General features: G+C 52.2%; 1 protein-coding gene across 1 annotated transcript in view; it reads left to right on the top strand.

The window, feature by feature from the left end:
• The window catches only part of armc3 (armadillo repeat containing 3), a 17,354-nt gene extending 5,450 nt beyond the window's left edge, over window positions 1-11,904 (top strand). Inside the window, exons 4-18 of the mRNA XM_039754244.1 lie at window positions 113-238; window positions 740-808; window positions 1,459-1,634; window positions 1,789-1,983; window positions 2,182-2,365; window positions 3,273-3,425; window positions 4,457-4,562; window positions 5,826-6,072; window positions 6,515-6,651; window positions 8,261-8,429; window positions 8,506-8,606; window positions 8,689-8,787; window positions 8,905-9,093; window positions 9,175-9,337; window positions 11,593-11,904. Of these exons, the coding sequence (XP_039610178.1) occupies window positions 113-238; window positions 740-808; window positions 1,459-1,634; window positions 1,789-1,983; window positions 2,182-2,365; window positions 3,273-3,425; window positions 4,457-4,562; window positions 5,826-6,072; window positions 6,515-6,651; window positions 8,261-8,429; window positions 8,506-8,606; window positions 8,689-8,787; window positions 8,905-9,093; window positions 9,175-9,337; window positions 11,593-11,784 (2,306 nt within the window). The 3' untranslated portion in view covers window positions 11,785-11,904. The remainder of the gene's footprint in view (window positions 1-112; window positions 239-739; window positions 809-1,458; window positions 1,635-1,788; window positions 1,984-2,181; window positions 2,366-3,272; window positions 3,426-4,456; window positions 4,563-5,825; window positions 6,073-6,514; window positions 6,652-8,260; window positions 8,430-8,505; window positions 8,607-8,688; window positions 8,788-8,904; window positions 9,094-9,174; window positions 9,338-11,592) is intronic.
• The last annotated feature ends 947 nt before the right edge of the window (window positions 11,905-12,851 follow it).

Raw genomic sequence — 12,851 nt, 5'->3', positions numbered from 1 at the left:
ATTTGTTCCTGGCATTGCCCTCTTTGCCAGGCCACCACAGCCCAGAAATGTCTGCTGAGGGTCTTTCAGGTGTTCTGTGGTTGCCCACCATCTCTCTTTGTACCTTTTTCAGGAGATGAAAACAAGGTGGCCCTCACCGAGCTCGGAGCCTTAGATTCGCTGACCAAGCTGATAAGTCACGAGGACAAGGTGGTGCGCAGGAATGCCATCATGGCGCTGGCTGTGATGTCTGCTCACGGTGAGTCCACCGGCTCTGTTTGTACTCACACTTTACTTGGTAAGCTTAGATTGTGAAAGCCTCCACCCAGGTTGATGGGAGACCAGCTAGGTGGCCAAACCCATGGAGGATCTGTGAGGGACCACCAACTATGCAGCTTCCAAGACCACCAACTGGCCTCTCATTGGACCACAGTCTAAAGCCAAAATGGAGGCCATCTGATGCCCAGCTATATGTCTGTGAACTCTGTGGTGGTGCCACGGTGGGCATGGCCAGGTCACTTCTGGTGGGCGGGGCCATTGTAAGTTGGCTTTTTGGACTTGGGGTCCAAGGGGATGGGGGAAGGTTGTCCATGCTGGAGAACTTCCCAACAGCAAACTGGCAGGCATCTTTATCTTATATAGCGCCTTCATGGCCCCTCCCTGTGTGATCAGACTTGATGTTTGCCCGCACCTTCATCTTGTGCCCGAGCTGACACTCATTGCAGTTTCCTTTAAATGTCCTCTGATTTGACGTTGACAGGTGAGGTCAAGCGGCTCTTGAAGAAGATGGACATCATAGCGTCGATGATTGACCGACTGGCCCCTGAAGGTGAGTCAGCGTAGCGTCGTCAGGCAGAAGGGACGAGTCAGCGGAGTTAGGGGGTGCTGGACCACACCAGTCGCGGTCAGTCTAACGGGCACAGTGTTTAAGGTGTGGACCTGGGGGGCCGTGAAGGAATGGATGAGAGAAAGAAACCACAACGGTGTCCTTCTGGGTCGCCTTGACCTGCCAGCATGTTGTACCCCTGCATTTTGACTTTATATAGCGCCTTTCTAGGTTGTCTACAGGATGCCATATTTGGCTGTAGGTATTTCTTATGGTGCTTTTCTAGATTTCCCAGAATTCCAAAGATGACATGTTGGTGTTTTGGTTTAATATGGCAGGTCCAAAACGTCACCCACAGTGCATTGTCATTAGGTTATATATAGCGCCTTTCTAGGTTTCCCAGCATGCCAAGTACTTTCTAAAGAGTCACCATGTCTTCCTTTCTTTGTAGAAGATTTCATATAGTGCCTTTCATATTTAGTGCCAGTTCTCAGTCCTTTACAGGCATCGTCCACTCGGCCCACTTGCTTCCTTTGAGTGGGCTGTGACACGCCCAGGGTCAGCCACTAGGGGGCCGTAAAGCTCAACAGTGAAGTTCAGGGGGGAGGCCGCCCAGCAGATTGACCTGCCGTGTTTGTCCCCTGGCTTTGCAGAAGAGGTGGTGATTCATGAGTTTGCAAGTCTCTGCCTGTCCTTCCTGTCCAGCGAGCCAACGGTCAAAGTGCAGATATTTAACGACGATGGCCTCGAACCTCTGATCGCCCTCCTGTCCAGTCCTGACCCCGACGTCAAGAAGAACAGCCTGGAGACCATCTACAACCTCGTGCAGGTATCCCCCTTCTTGTGTTCCTTTATTATTTGATCCCGGGTCTTGATGTTGACTTGAAGTGAGCTCAGGGTTGTCTGTGAGGCTGGTATTTTCTGGGCTTGTCGGTCTCCCTGCCAGCATCTCTCCGCCAACGCCACTCTCTTGCCCTTTGCAGGATTTTTACACCCGGGCCGTCATCTCCGAGCTCAAGGGGGTTCCTCCTCTGCTGGAGCTGCTCAAGTCCGAGTTTCCGGCTATCCAACAGCTGGCGCTCAAGACCCTGGCGACGATCACCAGTGACGTGGAGAACCGGGTGGCTCTGCGAGAGTGCCAGGGGCTTGACCGTCTCATCGAGATCCTCGGCAGCCATGTAAAGCTCTTTTGTGTTTATACATGTGAAAGGCGCTATATGTTAACACTTTACATCCCCGTTTTATGTTCATGTTCTATTCATCTGTGAATTAAGGAAATGTACCGGGCAGGCTGGCATTGAGCAGTGGCCCGTGATGGCAAGACATGCCACCCTAAGCGAGTGTGAGATTTACAGCTTTGTGTCGTCTGTCCCCAGGAGCTGAGTGACCTACACGTGGATACGCTGCTCGTCGTGTCCAACTGCTTAGAGGATGAAGAAGTCATGGCGCTCATTCAACAGACGGGGGCGCTCGACAAGCTGCTGCACTTCGCCAGGACCTCGAGCCAGATGGAGATTCAGAGGAACGCCGTCAGAGCCATCCTGAGGGCCGCGCACAACAGTAGGCCACCGCACTGCACGACATTGCTCTCCGTTTGTACCTGTACTCGTCTGATAAAGGGGGGCACCAACCTCCGCCCACCCCACCCGCCCTTCCAGTTGGGCTCATTTCACCCTCTTGTGGGTTGTGAATAAACTTAAAAAGGAAAAAAAGTCATGAGACCATCAGGGTTGAGGAGCACTGCTGTGATGGACTGGCGCCCCCTGCAGGGCAGACCACTGACTCCTATCTGTTGCCAGTTTGTTTGACTGGCGCCCCCTGCAGGGCAGACCCCTCTCTTGTATCTGTTGCCAGTTTGTTTGACTGGTGCCCCCTGCAGGGCAGACCCCTATCTCGTATCTATTGCCAGTTTGTCTGACTGGCGCCCCCTGCAGGGCAGACCCCTCTCTCTCGTATCTGTTGCCAGTTTGTTTGACTGGCGCCCCCTGCAGGGCAGACCCCTCTCTCGTATCTGTTGCCAGTTTGTTTGACTGGCGCCCCCTGCAGGGCAGACCCCTCTCCTATCTGTTGCCAGTTTGTTTGACTGGCGCCCCCTGCAGGGCAGACCCCTCTCTCGTATCTACTGCTACTTGTCATTAACAATGAGACTTTAAGAATCTCTAAATGCTGAGCTCCACAGGGCCCCCTGCTGGCCACTTTTTCCAATTCAGAAAGCTAAACATTTGGAGGTGAAGGTTGGGTGTCGATTGGATTCTTTGGAAATTCTACATGTAGGTGGGTGTCTGCCCCCATTATTGTATATATATAGTCCCTTTCACCTCAGAGATTGGCACTGACTCGTTTGTTCCTCTGTATCAGTCTAGCCCTAATCCTAAGTGTAACTCTGGTGGGTGCCATTCACACAAGGGGGTCTCGTCAGCCTCTATGCATTTCTGAAATGTTCCCCTTTTTTGTGTTTTCTTTCAAGATGAGAATAAAAAAATGCTGCATGAGCACAACGTCGAGCAGGTCCTAGTCACCCTGCTGGGCGTGGATCACAGCGAAGTGCGAGAGGTGACCTGCCTGGCGATCACCGTCATGTGTGACAATGTGGCCAGCAAAGCTGCCTTTGGACAGTGCGGTAGGTGTGGGGCCTGCTGGTACCAGTCGAGAGTTGGTGTGTGGTGTTTGACATCCTCCAAGGCACGAGATGTCCGTCATGAAACGTGCCGTCACATAAATGACTACAAGGTGACACTCGTTCTGCTCTGCTGTGACATAGCACAGGCCCACCCACTGTAGAGGTGGAGAGTCTTGGAGATGTGGGCTGCCTGCAGTGCCACCTAGTGGGCACAGCCTGCATTGTCTTCCTTTCTACTCCAGTCTCACTTTTCAGAATGTGGCTGAGACCCCACAAGAGAGGGAGATGGGATGACCATCAGGGTATGTGGGTGCAAGGTGGCATGTCACACTGGGTGTAACCTAAAGTGGCTTGCACCAGATGGTGCTGATAGAAGTAAGCTGACATCCACGATGTCCAACAGGGCAGGGTGCAGGTGGTCCCGCCTATTAGGGTCTTCAGCACTCAGCCTCACATACAACTGGGCAACCACGTGGCATTCATGTGGCACAGGAGTGTGCAGAGTGACCTCCCACCTTAACATGTCATTGCCACCTCTATCACTAGGCCATCAAATGCCACTGGTGGCTCAGCTGATTTGAATTTTGACTTTTTAGGACAAACTGAGGTGAGCGTCTCGTCATAAGCTGGCAAAGCCACCACTTCAGGTGAAGCTCCCTGCCAGCTCAGACTTCCTAGGTGTGTCACAGTGTTAGGTGCAGGCTCCACCCCTCCATGGTGCTTGCCCCGCCCCTCCCCACCCATGCAGGACCAAAGTGGGCCACGTGCCAGTCTGGGAGTTGCTATGGAAAATCCAAGGAAAGGGCCATGTAAGAGGCACATGTCACGTGCTTCAGGCCCGGAGGGGACAGCAATGTCCCTTCACTTGTAGCTCCATGTTAAGGGCTTTGGAACTCTGTGGGGCCCAGCTGTGTCACTTCCTGTATGGGGCAGCAATGTCACCTTGTGTGTAAGGCCCTCTGGGGGAAGCAGTGACACCAGTAATGTGGCACCAACTAGGGTGACTGACCTGCTATATCCATGTCTTGCAGATGCCATTCGGACCCTCGTGAAGCTGCTTCAGAGTGACAGCGGGGCGGTGAAGGAGGCAGCAGCGCTGGCCCTGTCCAGTCTCACTACCTCCAAGAGCAATGCCAGGTAAGTCCATCCACCCCTGAGCTGAGTGCCAGAGTGACAGCCCACCTGTCACGGCATGTGCTGCCCAAGTGATGGGTGACTTGACCACCCAGGTGTCTCCATCACGAGTGGACAGAATGGAATGCACAGGCTGAATGCCTTGTGATGGCACCTTGGAGCTACAGGATGCCATGTTGGTCATCTCTGACGTGTGATGCCACAGCTTTGGGAGAAGGGAGCCCTGCAGTGCCCTTCAAGATGCCCCAACGTGATTTTGTCATGGGTCTTGTGGAGGTCCGTCCTGTCAAAGAAGCTGTGACCACAGGGGTCTGTCTGCCCAGGGCAAACCTCAAAGGCATTAGCCAAGTCTTGCCTTCCATGGTGGACAGCGTGACTGGCCCCCTGATCTGAGTGAGCCATTGTTGGGGCAGCACGTGGCCAGCACTCCTCCTCGGTGTCTTCCTCCACACGTCCCCTCTGACCCCTTCAGTGTGCGCCAGTTGGTCAGCAGTGACAAAGTGTTCAGGGTAGACCAGCAAGTCCACTATTTATTCTTTGTTTCCCTCCTGTTATTGACAGGTGCTGTACTGTCTGTGGTGGTCTTTCACACCTTACTGGTGGGACTTCGGCCTTATCAACTGAATGCCTTCTGCCCCGTCCTACTTGCTTTTGGATTAAATATAAGGTGCCTTTCGCCTTCTGCTCTAATCTCCTTGTCAAGGTGCTCAGTACTAAAAGGCGCTATATAAGGACTGAGACTTGTGGGGATTAAAGTCTCGTTCTGCCAGTGCAGCTCTGGACCCCCCAAAAAATGTCAGGTTTAAAGCACAGAACAGAAATCCAAGTAAAAGGCAGAGTGCTGGCGCCCTCTTGTGGGGCCATCAAGAATTACACTTGCTGACTCTTTCTTATCCATTTGAGAGACCATCTCCTCCACTTCTTCTGTTGGTCCACCTGGAGCTCAGGCAGATGAAGTGGCTTACTGAGGGTCACTCAGCCCGCCGCAGCCTCAGAGTTTGTAGTCCACAGCCTGCCCCACAACACCGCTCTGCCTTACCCGCCTACCCGGGCTCTGCTAGTTAAGTGACACCCTGCTTGGTGGCTTTGCACCTTTTGTCCTGATCTTCTTCCACTGTCAGGAGGGAATGGATGATTTGTTCCCTCGGTCTGGCAGACCCCGTATTACCTTGTGTAGGAGACCCTGTCACCTGCATCTGTGACAGATGTTACCTTCTGCTGTTTGTTCTCCTCTGATGCCCCCTCCCCATTGTTGTCCCCACACAGTGCTGTCTTTGAAGAAGGGGCCGATCCTCTCATACGACTTTTGGCTGATGACCGAGATGCCGTCATCGCTCATTCTGCGGCTATTCTCACCAACATGTCCTCCCAGAATGCACTGCGTGGGAGCATACGGGCACAGGGGGTCATGTCGGCCCTGGTGCAGCCGCTGCAGTCCCCCAACACTCTCGTGCAGAGTAAAGTCGCCCTGGCGGTGGCCGCCTTCGCCTGTGACTCAGAGGCCCGGTTGGAGGTGAGTGTAAGGGGGTGCCATTGGAAAGGGGGGGTCCACTTACCTGGGTGCTGCCCACCGCCCCATCGGCCTTGTCACTTAAACCCAATGAGGTGATGGGAGGTGGGCCCTGACTCAATCTGTGGTGCCAAATGTGACTGGTTTTGTGTGCCCAGACCCCCCAATTTAAAGCTGTCGGCTTGTGAGTTGACTGGTAGGGTTCTTGAGATGGTCCTGCCCAGTGGTCCTTAGGGGGTCAAATCCAGCCATGCTGGCCAGTGACACGGTCAAGGTAAAGGCCACACCTCATCAGCTCATCAGGAGGGGTGGGATTCATCAATTCTAACTGCATCGGGAACACAATATGCAATGGTGGGCGTTGGCGCCGAACCATCCATGTCCTGGCACCATCCGCTCTTGTGGGCACAGCCAGCTCGACTTTAAGGCCTGCTTTCTCTTTCAGTTTCGTGCAGCGGGAGGCATGGAGCCCCTCGTGAAGCTCCTGTCCTCTAACCATCACGAAGTGAGGCGCCATGCCTGCTGGGCCGTCTTTGTGTGTGCCAGCAACCGGGAGTGCTCGGTGGACCTGTGCAGATTAGGGTAAGTGGCACCTTGGCCTTTTTCTCCTTCCTCTTTCTCTTAATCCTCCTCCTTGACTTACAGTGAGTGGTCAGCTGTCAGGTGTCACCAGTCGTGTCACTTTTTGTCATTGCAGTATGTCCATGCAGGTGTACTTTGGAGTGGAGATTACTTGCTGAATTTTATAGTTTTGACGGTGGTGCCGTTCCACTGCCATTTGGAAAATCGGTCTTACTGTGCAATGTGCGGGTGGCCATTTTGTTTACTGGCTGCCATCTGCTGTAATCACCGGTAGACTATCCAAGATGGCCGCCCCTCACTGTCTGTTATCCTACTTGTGGGATTTCAAGCATAAAACAGACGTCCCCTTCGTTTGTTCCTAAATTAGCATCTCCAGGTCTCTGTGCCCCCCTGTTTCTCCAAATCCTTTACTCCTCTGTGTTCCCGACCCTCAGGGTCTTGCTCATTTAAAACGTCGTTTTCTCTCCCGGCTTGGGGATACCATCAGTAACAGAAACGAAAGAGTGATAACCAGAGTCTAGACACTAGGGGGCGATGTGGGGGGGGGGACCTCCTCAGTAAAAGAGTCCAGATACTAGGGGGCAATGTGGGGAGGCTCAGTAAAGAGTCCAGACACTAGGGGTAATGTGAGGGGGGCTCAGTAAAGAGTCCAGATACTAGGGGCAAATGTGGGGGCTATGTGGGGAACCCCCTCAGTAACAGGGTTCAGACACTAGGGGCAATGTGAGGGGGCTCAGTAAAAGAGTCCAGATACTAGGGGCAATGTGGGGGCCCCTCAGTAAAAGAGTCCAGACACTAGGGGGCAATGTGAGGGAGGGCCTCAGTAAAAGAGTCCAGATACTAGGGGCTTATGTGGGGGAACCCCTCAGTAACAGGGTTGAGACACTAGGGGGCGATGTGAGGGGGGCTCAGTAACAGGGTTGAGACACTAGGGGGCGATGTGGGGGGGGACCCTCAGTAACAGGGTTCAGACACTAGGGGGCGATGCATTCATGGATACCCTCAGTAAGAGACTTGTGCTGGTGACGTAGCTGCTGGTCATGTGTGACACCAGTGACAGAGTTTCAAGGTGCAGTTGTTGTGCCCTCGAGTGTGACGCCGTGTTTCATGTCGATTTGCACATAGAAGTAAGACTTTCCCCCAGACTCCTTACCTATGACAATGAGGACCCCATTAACCTCTTATTTTATTATCATTCATAGCCATTTACCATATAGCGCCTTTCATGTCTTTCTGTCTGTCCTTAACGCTGGTCCTGGAATGGGGTGTCATGTTGCATGTTCATCAGCACCTGCTTACTTGTGCTGGGCACGGGACAGTCAGGACCCTCTACGCCTATAAAGAAGAACAGAGGGGGTGCCAGAGAGACATGGGGGGTCTTCTGAGGTTCTCTTCTCAGAGTCGTGGGGGCACATTGGGTAGGAGATCAGGCGGTGTGGTGGATGGCAGGACCTTCGACTTGATGGTATTTTTGAATTGAGACTGATGAGCCATGATGGGCTGGACGGCCCCTTCTCGCTGGCACCATTCGTGCGCCCCTTGACTCCTTGGGCCGGTGGGCCATCTTTATTGTGCTCTTTATGCTTGTCTTTTTTTTTTTCATTTTCAGAGCCTTGGAAATCCTGCAGGAAATCAATTTATCGCCGTGCCGGAAAAGTCAGTTTAGCGAGTCTGCGCTGCAGAAGCTCTTCGAAGGGAATCTGTCCATTAAGTACAGCATGATGGGCAGCCTGGCACTCAACGACATCATCGTGGATGGCTTTTACGACCCTGGCAAGGTAGGTAGTGTGCAGCAGGCAGACATGCCATCTTGATAGCTGGTGCCAACTGAACACAAGCGCTTCCCATTTTTAGGAAAAATCAGGGAGCAGAGTGCCATCACTGGAAGAGCTTTCCAAAATGAAAGTGACCTCACAACAGACAGTCATCGTGATTAATGGGAAGCTGCCAGAAGTGTAAGTTGGCATCACCCGGGGGGTCTGGGATGAGCTGTGTCCCCTGTGCTGACCCCTCATTTCATTGTCTGTTGCTCTTCAGGGAGCCTCCCGAGTCGGCACCAGCTGAGGAAAAGTTGACGGATCCACGTGGACGCTCCCCGGCAATTCCCAGTAGGAACATGGCGGACAAAAACTTGAGGTACAGTTGGCTGCCTGATCACATTTGGACTTAAGCGGGCAGCTCAGGCCTTTCTCTGGGTCTGCTGCCCCTTGGGGGGGCTCGCTGTGTTACTAGGTGGGCTTTTAAATCTTTCAGCAAAAACAAAGGCAAAGGGAAAAAAGAAGACAAAGTCAAAGAGGAGGTGAAGATCGTGGACGACAATGGCGTCGAGACAAAGCCGTGGCTCCCACCCTCCGATCCGGCCTTCTGCAGCCTCGTCAGCCAAGTCATGGAGCTGATGCTGCCCCTAAACAAAACGCGGGAGCGTGTGGCACTGTTGGCCAGGTAAGCGCTGGGAAAATGGCACGTGGAGTTTGGGCCCCCCGCCCACCCAGGGGGACGGCGGAAAGCTCATCCCAATAATAGGCTTGTTGCAGACACCATGGGTGGTCCGGTGGAGAGGGATGTGCTGCACGAATTCTTCTGGGAGCTGCACCTCAGTGAGCTGAAAGCCGAGCTGCAGTCCAACGTCATCCCCATCGGCAGAATCAAGAGAGGCGTCTTCTGCCACCGGGCGCTGCTTTTCAAGGTGAGTGGCGTGGGCTCGAGTTCCTGCCGCCTGCTCCCTCTAGTGATGTGCACTGATGTGGGACTGGGAAGTGAAGAGATTAAAACCTGCAAGAGGGGTTTCTGGAAACAGCCTGGTGGTGCAGTGAGGTGCCTGCGGGCGCACGTCTGGTTTGGGCTTCATGGCCTCAGAAATCTGAGTACCATAAAGCGCCCCCTGCTGGCCGGACTCCTACACTGTCCTTTTTGATGATGTCAGTGCCACCCAATGAAAAGTCCTGAACCCCCGCAGAGCTCCCCCTCCCCGAGACATCGTGGGCATACAAGTGAAGCCTCGCATATTGTCCACAGAATTGGAAACCATTGGGCGTCATGTGCTTGTCCCGATATTTGATCAGGTTGGTCTCCGCCTGGTCTCTGTGACACACCCTGTGGGTCAAGAAGTGCTTGCAGCCATCCATTCGAGATGCACTTCTCTCAAGTGTCCAGTAGGTGTCCTCGAGAACCTTAGTTTAGTGTTGGCAGCATCTGACTGAACCTTCGTACGTCTGCTAGTGGCGGGCGGCGGCGTCGTGGTCCAAGCACTGAGGATCTTCAGGTGTGGAAGACGCCACAGTTTTGAGGTCAGGTGTCAGAGACGGTGCCATGCTGTGTGTCGACATGTGACACTTTGTACTTGTGACAGTAGTGACTCTATAAACATGTAACCAAGTTCAGGCACTAAGGGGGCAGTGCAGTCAGTCATACTATCAGTAGCAGAGTTCAGGCACCAGGGGGCAGTGTAATAAATGATGCCATCACTAACAGAGTTCACATATTAGGGGGTCATGTAGCTGCTTGCCAGCTGTGCCATCACTAAAACTGACACTCGAGGGTGATCTATGCATGCATGTCCTCACTAGCAGAGTTTAGACACAAGGGGGCAGTGTAGCTGCTGTCATCTGGAATTTCTTATTAAGGGTCCAGCCGCAGACCTCTGGAGGTCCATGAGCTTTGGCAAACAGCCAGTCAGATTGCATACTTATGTCTGCTTATGGAAAATCTGAGAAGCCAGCATCACAACACAGCAGCGTCGCTACCCGAGTGACAGTCATATAACAAGACACGCCCACTCAATGACAATCATTATTCATGAGTCATATAACAAGACACGCCTCTCAATGGCAATCATTATTCATGAGTCATATAACAAGACACGCCCACTCAATGACAATCATTATTCATGAGTCAGTTGACTCCTCCCACATCCCTAATCTTACACGATGTAAAAACACCTCCAAGATGGCCGTGTTGAGAAAGACGCCAACGACCAATCACATGGTGCGCCGTCACTGAGGTTTAAGGCCACGGACGCTGAACATCATAGAGTGCATGCAATTTGATTGGCTGTTTGGTGGAGCGGAGCTCTGGCTCTAAGGGTTTGCCACTTGGCTGTATGGGATTGGTCACAAGTTTACTAATAGCATTGGTCGGACACCAGGGGGCGATCTTTTCAAGGTGAGTTGTCAGTTCAGGTAAGAAGACCAAAGTCCAGAGGAGCTGCAGTTCTCCTGACTAATGATGGGGCCTGAGAGTGGAGGTGTGGGGCATCTTGATTGGCACATGGAGGTCAGACTCTAAGGGGAGTAGGAGCGGTGCATTTAGGACTGGAGCCCAGAGGGCACGTCTTTACCCAAAGAGTTGGTGGAATGGCCTACGAGACCTGATGACCTTTATGAAGGAGACACTGGGGTGGCAAATGGACTGAGTGGTCTCCTCTCGCTGGTCAGATTTCTCCTGCCCTCTGTAATGGTTGTCGTCTTTGATGATTTTTGGCCCTCGTGCAGACGTCACTGGGTTTGAATAAGCAGGGCGCAGGGCCCCCTGGTGGTCATCCATTCACTCCATCACGTCCTCTCCTGACCATGTCATGTAACCAGCCGTGGACATGAAAACCTCCAAAAGATACAAAGAAGAAAGACGGAATGGCAGAGGCAGACAGAAGGGACGGTGACAGGTGGGAGAATCTCGGGGGGCCTGAAGTGTTTCATGCTGTGGGTAGGATGAGTGCCATGGATCTCTCACTTTATCTTTTCAGGTTCCACACAAATGCCCACATGGGCCTTCCACACCCCACCTTAGGTGCCTGGGACTGGTGGATGTGTGAGGCTCAACGGCCTGTTGTCATTCATGTTGTTTTGTTTTGTTGTCAAATCGTCACCCGTTGTCCCCAAGGCTGGACCCGGGCAGGATTCAAATGGACGTTCTTCACAGTCTGTCTGTTTTTCTCCTCCTCAGGCACTGGCTGACAGACTGGGCATCAACTGCACCCTGAACAAAGGCGAGTTCAGCCGGGCCTGGAACGTGGTCATGTTAATCGAGGAGACCCCCAAGACGTCACTGGTGGCTTACATTGTGGACCTGATGCATAGTCCTGGGCGCCTGATGAAGGTTGGCAGTCCAGAAGCCATCCGCTATCAGACTCTGTGATGGGCACCGTGGGGGTCTCCTTACAATGTCAGGCGGGGTGGGGGTGATGTGAGCTGGTGCAACAGCCAAATAAAACATCTCAGGTGGTCTTCTGAAGTCCATACAATACAGTTTATTATTTTTGTATAGCATCACACAGGAAGTGCACAATCCCAATAAAACCTTGTAGGGAAAATGGAAGAAACCTCGGAAAGGCAGTTCAAAGAGACCCCTTTCCAGGTAGGTTGGGCAGTGGGTGTCAAAAGTAGGGGTCAATACAATACAATATACACAACAGAACAATTCCTTAAGACAGCATAATAATAAAATTTTAGAAGTACGGTTTAACAGTAGATGATATGACATAATTAGGTTTGGATATTTTTAGAGTCCTGGAGACCTCATCCATCTAGCTGCCTCCCCATTTGGCCATGCCACGGCTGAAACGTTGCTCCGATGAAAGGACCCTCTTTCCCATGATTCCTGTGATCCTCCATCAGGGATGACTTTACCATAGGCAGGCAAACAACTTGGCAGGTGGGCGTGGCACCAATGCCACATTTGGGTACCGAGAAAAGAAACAGAATAGGTGAGGGTTAGTATTCAAATATAATTTATCATGTTACTTATGTTATAGTGCTAATGACTAACAACAGAGATGCAGTATGTACAGTTAATCAGCAGCTCTAGTCAGGATATGCTAAACTGAAGTAGTGAGTCTCAGCGAGCACGGGCCTGTAAGCCCAACATCGTTTTCTAGCCTGTGCAGTAAAATAGAATGGTCAATGGTGTCAAATGCTGCACTTAAGTCCAACAACATAATTACAGTGGAATTTCCTTCATCAGAGGATATCAGAATGTCATTTACAACCCGTGTTAGTGCGTTTCTGTACTATGACCAGTCGAAAGCCAGACTGGAATTTCTCAAATAAATTGTAATGCGTAAGGTGTGACTGAAGCTGACTGGGAGAAAATGGTAAATTTGTGACTTTTTAAGTAAAGGTTTAATGACTGGGGGTTGTGAGCTGGTGCAACAGCCAAATAAAACATCTCAGGTGGTCTTCTGAAGTCCATGAATGACTCAAATC

Source organism: Polypterus senegalus, chromosome 5 (assembly GCF_016835505.1).
Source record: "Polypterus senegalus isolate Bchr_013 chromosome 5, ASM1683550v1, whole genome shotgun sequence".
In the NCBI taxonomy this organism is placed as follows: domain Eukaryota; kingdom Metazoa; phylum Chordata; class Cladistia; order Polypteriformes; family Polypteridae; genus Polypterus; species Polypterus senegalus.
The sequence above is the reverse complement of the archived record's forward strand: the minus strand, read 5'-3'. Positions and strand labels throughout refer to the sequence as shown.